This window comes from Hyperolius riggenbachi, chromosome 10 (assembly GCF_040937935.1).
Source record: "Hyperolius riggenbachi isolate aHypRig1 chromosome 10, aHypRig1.pri, whole genome shotgun sequence".
Classification (NCBI taxonomy): domain Eukaryota; kingdom Metazoa; phylum Chordata; class Amphibia; order Anura; family Hyperoliidae; genus Hyperolius; species Hyperolius riggenbachi.
The window spans coordinates 87,028,253-87,038,490 of record NC_090655.1 but is presented as its reverse complement, the minus strand read 5'-3'; the positions used below and the strand labels follow the sequence as shown (position 1 = coordinate 87,038,490).

The 10,238-nt window shown below is 42.6% G+C and overlaps 1 protein-coding gene across 2 annotated transcripts in view; it reads right to left on the bottom strand.

Annotated features, from left to right (window-relative positions):
• Positions 1 to 5,421: 5,421 nt before the first annotated feature.
• CCDC6 (coiled-coil domain containing 6) overlaps positions 5,422 to 10,238 on the bottom strand; it is an 84,510-nt gene continuing 79,693 nt past the window's right edge. For both annotated transcript variants that reach the window (XM_068258866.1, XM_068258865.1), the window contains exon 9: positions 5,422 to 6,978. In XM_068258866.1, the coding sequence (XP_068114967.1) occupies positions 6,790 to 6,978 (189 nt within the window). In that variant the 3' untranslated portion in view covers positions 5,422 to 6,789. The remainder of the gene's footprint in view (positions 6,979 to 10,238) is intronic.

The following is a 10,238-nucleotide window of genomic DNA, read 5'->3' as shown; positions in this document are numbered from 1 at the left end:
CCCGTTAGGACCAGAGCAATTTTCACCTTTCAGTGCTCCTTCCTTTCATAACTTATTTACTACTAATCACAACTAAATGATCTACATCTTGTATTTTTGCATTGGGTGGTACATTTTGCTAAAAATTAATTTTATTCTAAATGCATTTTAATGGGAATAAAAAAAAATGAAAAAAATAATTCAGTTTTTGGGCAATATAGTTTTAAAATAAAACATTCTAATGTGGGTAAAAGCCACACATTGTATTTGCCCATTTGTCCAGGTTATTGCAAAGTTTAATATATTGCCCTAGTACAATATATGGCACCAATATTTTATTTGGAAATAAAAGGTGCATTTTTTCCATTTTGCATCCATCACTAATTAAAAGCCTAGAATGTAAAAATTAACAGATATATACCCTCTTGACATTAAAAAAAATTTAAGTTGCTAAAGTAAGAATGGCATTTTTTGGGGGGTGCAATGGAAGAGTGTGGGAGGTAAGGAGTTAATTTTAAATGTAAGTGTGGGTAATTTTTTTTTATTAAAACAGATGTATTTAGGTGCAATTTTACCATTTGGCCCCCTGATATCCTTGCAAATTTACTACTCGTATACTGTAAACAGGAAGTAATGCGTTGACGTGTTACCCTGGAAGATACGACACAGGCATCCCATTGATGTCGACAATCATTGACACTGGGACTTCGATTAAGGAGTGGAACTGCATTACCATTCATTCATCTCCCCACTAACGGGCGGCAGCCATACGCAGCTGAAGACTAGTATTTATGGCCCTGGGACTTCAAGTGAAGTTTCCCAGGGCGTAATTATACAGCACCTGATGCAGTAAGTAGTTAAAAGTCAAATATGAAAAATGGCCTGCCTGATTTAGTCCTACAAGGAAAGGTGATGCTTGCCTACATACCTGAACAGGTTTGTTTCTAAACAAAACTAACATGGCAGTGTTTTTAAATTAGGTGGCAACACCTCTGAACTGTATCCTAATAGGTAGGACCCAACACACTGTTCTGCTGAATGTTTGAGATCAATAAAGTGAAGTAATCTACACACATTTCCCAGCTGTTAATAATCCTGTTGATTTTATTTTCAATGTACCTATGCCAGTGCTTTGGCTTTCCTCCTCGGTAATTTGGCTGTTTTATCACGGACAGGAGGTCTGGCTCTCAGTAATAAGTAGTGCCCTCCTTACAGTTCCACCTGCCGATCCATCTCAACACTTATGTGCAAGTGCTCTTCGTTGACTACAGCTCAGCATTTAACATTGTACCTAGCCAGATGATCAACCAACTTTAAGCACTAAGATTCAAAGTTGGAAATACAGAGGCACCAAAATAGATTAAAAATGCTAAAAACCATCTAAAAATGGGTGCTAGTGTTGGACTTACCTTCCAGCAGATGGCACAAAAGGTATTTTGTAGAAATAGAAATCACTTTATTAAATTTTACTCCACCACTTTGCAAAATGTTTCTTGGGTCAAGCCCTCTTCCTCAGGCAGTTGTAATCTATTTTGGCAATTGTTTCCAATTTTCACTCTTGTGTGCTGAAAGCTTACTCTCTTATTGAACCCCTATATTCAAGTATATACGGTATGTTCTTTAAATGCACCTTGGGGGTTATGAAAAGTAACTTTGTTCACAATAAAGTGATTGTACTACAGCAAGCAGCTCTTTCAGCATTAAAATGCCTCCAAAGACTGCACTGTCTGATGACAGGCATCAGCACTGATTAACAGAGCAGATCCTCCTGTCAGTGCACTGAAAACAGTGACTGAATAAGTGGTGTGTGGAACTGCACACATTAATTTGTAAGGATACTACTAGGTATAGGAAGTTGCTGAAGAATGTGCATAAATCACTCTTTGGGAAATTCACTGAGGCATTATTTTCACTGTATTGTTTATCAGTTTATACCTGTTCAGATAGTACAGGCAGGCATTTGCTAATGTGTTGAACAAAATGATGAGGATACAACTCTTGCCTCATATCCATGGTTGCATCGACAGAAAAAAAACTAAAAGCCCCAACCACAGCAGACTACAAATCTTGGGTACAGAAGACTATTATGTGCTCCAGGGAGACCTCTGACTGATGTACATATATAAAAACACAGGGCAATTATCTGGAAGTGGAAAGGCTTCAGGATAGAACCCATGCACAATAACCTGCTCAGCAATACAACCAGTAAAGGAGAATTATGTTCATCCCTTTACATTACAGTATAAGCTGTAGGGGCAGGAGTGACTGTGCTCCATCCACAATTAAAATGCTACTGCTAACCGTCCAGCCAAAAGGTCATCAACAATCAGGCAGTACAGATTACTGGCAATTCCTTCACTAGCAATTAACTGGAAGGCAAGGAACTGCCCATATGCCATGTCCCTACCTAGAAGATCACTGTAGTTGGTAAGCAATACAGAAAAAAAAAAAAAACTCATTCCATCAAAAACATTTGGAAATCTCTACATGAAATTACCAGCTACAGGAAGAAATCTCCTCCCCCCTCACTACATAACCTGCAGCTTGCAGATGAACTAAATACATTTTATTGCAGGTTTGACACTACTAACAAAAGCCAAACACAACAAGTCAATTTGCATCTCTGCCACAGGCAAACTGAACACTCTTCCTGCCAGCCAATGTCTCCACCCCCTGCGGTGCCTCAGCAACTACACAACACAGGAGGCCAGACACAATCTGCTAACCTGTCCCCAGATGTGCATGCTCTAACAATGTGCCAATCAGATGTAAATAGACTCTTTAAAAAACAAAACACCAGGAAAGCAATGGGACCAGACGCTGTGTCTGCGAAATGCTTGAATCTCTGTGCCGACCAATTAGCGCCTGTATTTACAGACATATTCAAAGCATCTCTAGAACTCTCAATTGTTCCTGCCTGTTTTAAATGCGCAACTATTGTACCAATTCAAAAAAAAACAAAACCTACATGTTTAAATGATTACAGGCCGCTTGCCCTGACATCACTGGTCATGAAAGCATTTGAAAAACTGATAATGACTTATCTGAAATCCATCACAGATCCCCTGCTGGACTCTTTGCAATTTGCCTACAGACCTAACAGATCCGCAGACGATGCCGTGAACATGTGTATGCATTATGTACTACAGCATTTAGATAACCCAGGAACCTACACCAGGATTTTATTTATAGATTTCAGCTCTGCATTTAATACCATAATTCCATCACTGCTGCACAGCAAGCTCTCCCAGCTACACATACCTGAATCCCTCTGCAAATGGATAACCGACTTCTTAACCGACAGAAGACAGCGTGTTAGACTTGGTAAACTCACATCAAGCTCTCTGACAGTCAGTACTGGTGCACCCCAGGGCTGAGTGCTTTCCCCACTGCTGTACTCACTTTACACCAATGACTGCATCTCCACAGATCCATCTGTTAAGGTTCTGAAGTTTGCAGACGACAACAGTTGTTGGTCTCATTCAAAACGGGGATGAGTCTGCATACAGGCATGTGGTGGGACAGCTTTCCTCCTGGTGCAGCAGCAACAACTTAGAACTAAATGCTCTCAAAACCATGGAGATGATAATAGACTTTAGGAGATCTCCCCCCCAGCACCTCCCCTTAACCATAAATGGATCCACAATAACCCAAGTAGAGTCATTCAAGTTTCTTGGGTCCACGATCTCAAACGACTTAAAATGGGACAACAACACTGCCACTATTGTCAAGAAAGCACAACAGAGAATGTACCATCTGCGGCAGCTGAAAAAGTTTGGCCTACCTCAAAAGCTAATGGTGCAGTTCTACACTGCAATTATCGAATCCACCATAACATCATCCATGACTGTATGGTTCAGCTCCTGCTCAGCATTAGAAAAGGGGAGGCTGCAGCGCATCATCCGATCAGCGGAAAGGATAATTGGCTGTAGCTTACCTTCCCTGCAGGATCTTTACACTAGCAGGTGCAGAAAGAGAGCGACCAAAATTGCCTCTGACCCCTCTCACCCAGCTTACTCCATCTTCCAGCGCATGCCTTCAGGAGTAAGATTCCGGTCAATCGCTACCAAAACCTCCAGACACAGGAACAGTTTTTTTCCTCAAGCAGTAGCCATACTTAATGCTGAACCACATTAGAGCTGCTAGGACTGAAAGTAATCAGCACAGAACTAAACATGAACAATTCTCACATTGCTTACTGCCACTATACTTATAATGTCCTTAACTTGTAATATTCACACTGTCTGTCCTTGTATTGTTTTTTGTTTGTGTTTGTTAAGCAACTGCCAAGACAAATTCCTTGTAGGTGCAAACTTACTTGGCGAAAATAAATTGATTCTGATTCTGATAACATTCTCCATCTGTCACAGTCTTTGGTTTGTAGCAGAGGTTATAATAAATCGCCAACAGATTCTGTTTTAAGAAGGCAAACTTGTTTTGCATAACATTTTAGAGGACTTTTTGGTCCTTTGTAGCCTCTTACATACTCCTAGGAGTTCTGGTTCACCATGAGCTTGCGGGGTAGTCTGTAACTCTGGGTGCTTCAAGTCCCACATTAATCCATGCCATGCACTGATGAGGATCAACCAATCCGAACAAGTCTTTATTCATGTTGGATTATTGTGGCTCTGTACAATTAAACTGACACATTGCATTCCAATGGTTCTGGAGGTGTATTCAGCTTACAGGGACAACAAAGTATGATTTGCATATTTAGCAATGATGCATCGTGGGAGACATATACTCCAATCTGAATAATCGCAAATACCTTCTGTTTTAAGAAGGCAAACTTCTGCTATGCATAATCTACTATCTACACCAGGCATGGGCAAACTCGGCCCTCCAGCTGTTACGGAACTACAAGTCCCACAATGCATTTGCCTTTATGAGTCATGACTGTGGCTGTCAGACTCCTGCAATGCATTGTGGGACTTGTAGTTCCTTAACAGCTGGAGGGCCAAGTTTGCCCATGCCTGATCTACACCCTGCCTTACTAAGTAGAATGGGATATTTGCATTGCATTGTTTTTCATCTTGGAGTCTAAAGAATAACAGATCGTACAAGACATTATTACCCCAGAACCCCCCTCCCCCAAACAAAAAAGAAGCAATTATACTTGTAAAAATGGCCATGAGTGGTATACTGTATGTTGCTGGCCAACATGCTCCTACTTTTTTTAATGGTTAATGGAGTTTATAACAATAGCAAGCTTTCAAGACAGGTATGGTCTTCTACAGACACTGCTGACTGTAGCACCTTAAATGGTTTTATCCTTATAGTGTTTAGAGGAGTAGACCTAAGCCATTTTCTTGCAGCGTTTTGCTTAGTGGAGCTAAATATCCCCCAAATATACATGAAATGTTTACATTTCTGAACCAGTGATGGCTGCAACTAGAGCAAATATAGCTTAACAATAAAAACACACACAGTTCCACTGCAAAGTGAAACCAAACAATTTATTTGTGCTAAATGAAAAAAAAAAATGTACTCAGAAAATAATTCTTTATACATTGTACCGGCTTACAGTATTCTGCTAATTAAGCATTCATTAGTTCCAAGCTGTGCTACTTTTCTCTGTAACCTGTCCTGCTTCTATCAAGCAATACAAACCCCCTGGCTATGCAGCCAGTACATTGGTAAAATTTACTCTTCAAATCACATGGGTGTCTCCGGGCTCAATTTCAACCTGAATTTTAAAACACTTAGCAAAATTAAGGAAAACAGATTTGGTATATATTTTACATAGCCTTCAAAGCCAGTTTTATACACCTAAAAAAATGGCTAAATACTGAGTATCATAGAAATGGATTCGCGGACAGCTTACGGGATAAGATCACCTAAAACTGATACATTTAAATCTTAAGATCCATTTACAATACATTCCACATATTGAAACAAGGTTGCCCACATTTTTTCACTACCATGTTTATTAAATTGATGAGAAATTTATCTGCTTATTTCTCGCATCAGTTATGGTGTGCGCGCTCAACAGACACTGAACGCGTGTGGGAGGGGCAGGGAGAGGGGGCTGGGTCTACGGATAGCTAGCTAGAAAATGTAAATGATTTACAGGCACTGAAGAACTTCAACCTACCTCCGCATAAAGCCATAAACACGTCCTTACTAGCACATGATTAATACATTTAACACTGTGCTTTAATAGGCTTTTTTTTGTTTTTGTTGCAATAAAGCATGCTGTTATATCAGCTTACTGCTTTTCTAATAGACAGCAAGACTGGCTCTGGAGTGAATAGATTTTAATGCAAGAGCCTAATGTGCAGATGGACCTATGATCACAATATGCACTTCTGAAAAGTCAAAGTCGGAGATAATTGAATGTAGTGATTAAAAGTATGTATGGGATACTATAAAAATAATGTCCAACCCATCATGCTTTAGAAGGCTTAGCAAAATTTCTCAAACGAAAAAGAAAAAAAATAATCAAACAGTATCCCTTTTATTATATAAACCTAAAAGCCTCAGGGATGAAAAAGCATTTTGAGCAGCATGATATAACGTTTAGTAAGGTTGTCCTGCTCATCACTGAGTAGGGAATGTCCCACAGCCAGGGTAACGTACATGTAGCGTCAGTAAACATGGAGGGGGGGAGGGGCGTTGTGTGGGAACGTTAACGCTGTAGGACCTACAGCACTGGCTGTATTCTGAGACAAACATTTACAACACAATTAGACAGTGAAGCCTATGTAACCTCAGTGCAAATAAAGTCAAATCCGAATATAACAGGTAAGCCTTTGGCTTTGAGTAAACTGTTCCATGTTGAGTCCAAACTCAAGATGCAGAGGGCATGCACTAGGGCTGAGAAGGAGGATGCACTGAATTGTGGGAAGTGGTAGACTGAGATGCAGCTGGTTGGACTGCGGGCTGAGCTGGAGGAGGCGGAGGGGGTGGAGGCTGCACAGGAGTCTGGGTGTTTGGTGATGGAGGCGGAGTGGGACGCTTAAACTTGTCAGGACTGTTGCTTCTCCTTGGCGAGGGTCTCTGGAGGGAAACATGCAAGAGGTTTACTTAACATTACAATATTTTGCTATATAGAAGACATTTTACACACAAAGTATTTGTTCAACAGTTCAACAGACATTTTGCTAATCAAGATATTTATCTTTGCTATTCTGGTCATGTCTTGGGTCTGGAGATTGTGCACATGTTAATTAAGGCTCTGGGAAATTTGGCCGCAGGGTAAAGCCGAAAAACGTTGCACCCTGTTCCTGCAAAAGTCTCAACGGCGTTTATTACTATTCCCCCTCCAGGCTGCCGTTAACACTGGGGAAATACTCAATTAACTTCCAGCTATTGCTGGCAACCAAATTGCGCCGGTTTTATTATAACTTGGACACAGTCTTGACAGTGCCCAAATTACTGAGCACAGATATAGCCGTAATTCATATTCTGGGTTATTGTGGCGCCAGCTGCGCCCAAATTCCAGTGCCATTTTTGCCCGATTCGCTGGAGTGTGGCAGCCCTGGGTAAAGCGGAAATAGCCAAACCTGATCATAACCGCTCTACTCGCAGACACAAAGGAATCACGCCTGCGCAGTAGAGGGGATCGATCAGGCTCAGCTATTTTGGCCTTAGCCCAAACAAGGAGCCGCTAGTGCACATGCGCAGGATCATGGTAAATATTTACCTTGTCGCAGTTCAGGGGGTCCCGGCACTCGAACGAAGGGACAGAGGAGGATGGGGGAAGACTCGTTAGGATCCAGAGGCTTCCCCCTCCCGAGGTAAGTACCCCCCCACGAGGTTTTTGTTTGTTAATTACAGATACTCTTTAAGTTGCTGTTTTTGCAGACCATTGAAAGTGAACCTGAGGTGGGAGTGATATGGAGGCTGCCATATTTATTTCCTCTTATACAATACCAGTTGCCTGGCTATCCAGCTGCTCCTCTGCATCTAATACTTTTAGCCATAGGCCCTAAACAAGTATGCAGATCAGATGTTTCTGACAATATTATCAGAACGGACAAGATTATCTGCATGTTAGTTTCTGGTGTAAGGAGGACACTACTGCTGCCAAATATATCAGCAGGGCTGCCAGACAACTAGAAATAAATATGGCAGCCTCCAGATTACTCACACCTCAGGTTCATTTTAAGAGGGAGGTGCTACTTGGAGAGCTCTTACCAACCTGTGTTTTGTATGCTTTCAGAGAGGTTTTGTGGTGGTAGTGGTTAATCCCCCCCCCCCCCCCCAAAGTGGTGAGAACATCTGGGGGACTAGCTGTGATGCTCCCCTTTGGGATGTAGCATGCATAGCATGGTCCAGGTCACCTGGGACCCTGCCTGCTTTGCACCCCTCTGGGTTGTATTTTATAGCTATTCTGGTCATCTTAGAAATATTCCAAAAGGTGGTGGATGTGTACAGGACTTCTGTGACTTGTAGGTACACATTTGCAATTTCTTTGCCGTGTTGTCTAGCTATCACAATCTAGTACTTGTCAAGAAGCGCTGATCAAAAACATGCTAATAATGCCAGCGTGCATGTAAATATACTGTATATTGTATGCAGCTTGGAACTGGGCCAAATAAAATCTACAAAAGTGATTTTATGGAAATCCAAGTTGCATACAAGCGAGAATTATTTGCATTTAATTGATTATCCAACTCCCTAATCGTGAAGAACAGAACCAATTTCTGACTTCTGTCCCCTCTGTGGTGGCCAATAGTAATAATGAAATGCATTTTCTGAATAAATAGGAAGAAGAAAAGAAAACCTGTAATGGGAAAAAACAAAAAAACCCTCTGGGGGATACTTACTTCGGAAGGGGGAAGCCTCTGGATCCTAACGAGGCTTCCCCCATCGTCCTCCGTCCAAGTGCCAGGGTCCTCCAAAGTGCGGCAAGGTAAATATTTACGATCCTGCACAGGCGCACTTTATTCGGGTTAAGGTGGAAATAGCCGAACCCCATCAATCTGCTCTGCTGCACAGGCGCAAAGTCCTTTTGTTTCTGCGCAGTAGAGCACATGCGATCGGGTTCGGCTATTTCTGCCTAGCCCGAACCAAAAGCCGATTCTGCGCCGGTTTCTGGCGAGGTAAGGCCCCGTTCACACTTGCGGTTGTCTGCCAAACGGACCGAATGACCGGACCGGATCGGAACCGTACGGTTCTGATCCGGATCCGATCCGGTCAGGTTGCATCAGGTGTTCATCAGGATGCGATCCGGATCCGTTTGGCAAAAGTTACGTAAAAAACAAAAAAAAATGTTGGGGTCTGGGAGGTCAGCAGAAGGGGGACCTGTGGAATCAGGCCCTCCGCTGTTTAGCACTCACCTTCACCTCCAACATGCTGCCAACATCTCCAGCTCGTGCTGCTCCACTCCAAAATGCTTGCCCATGTGTCCCCGATCCAATATCGCCGCAACAATCCTCATAGGAAGTGGGGTAGAACATCCGGATTTTTAGCCAGTGTGTTGTGCGCTATCCGGTTCTCATTGATTTGTATTGGCCGGATGGTGCAGTCCGGCTCCGCCCCGGATACGGCTGCCGGAGGAGCCGGACCAAAAAATAGCGCATGTTGGAACGGACGCCGGAGTCCGGATCCGGTCCGGACGAAACGGACGCATGTGAACGGTGGCATAGACTTACATTGCTATGCCGTGCGTCCGTTTCGTCCGTTCCGCATGCGGTGCGGCTCCGGCACGGCGATTCCGGATAGCCACCGCTAATGTGAACCGGGCCTAAATATATCTCGTCAAGCTTGTCAGGGGAGGATTGGGAGGAGTATTTGGGGGAGTCAGCGCTGGATTCCCTGAACCTACAGGGGAGGTGGAAGCCTAAAAGGGTCCCTGAGGCTTCCCCCTACTGAGGTAAGTATCCCCCAGAGGTTTTTTTTTAGGAGGGGGGGGGGGGGGGGGTTAAATTACAGAGTCTCTTTAAAGCATAAAGGGGGTATTATTTACCTACAGGAGAAGCTACAGGAAATAGGGATGGCCAATGAGAGGTACACCAATTCAGTTGATGAGTGATTATGTCAATTATGTATGCACATTTAGCAAACCTGAAAATAGACTAATTAATACTAATGATTTAACTTAATACTAATAATTAATACTAATGAATACTGCCAAGATGGAAGTGATTGGCCCATTTTCAAAATGCATAAATTTGCATAATCAATTTAGAATTATTTGCATCTCATTGGCCACCCCTAATAGGAAGTAGAGACTATTGAGAGACCACAGAGCCGTGATCGTATAGCAGTTAGTACTCTGCGTTGCAGCTGCAGCAACCTCGGTTCGGATCTGG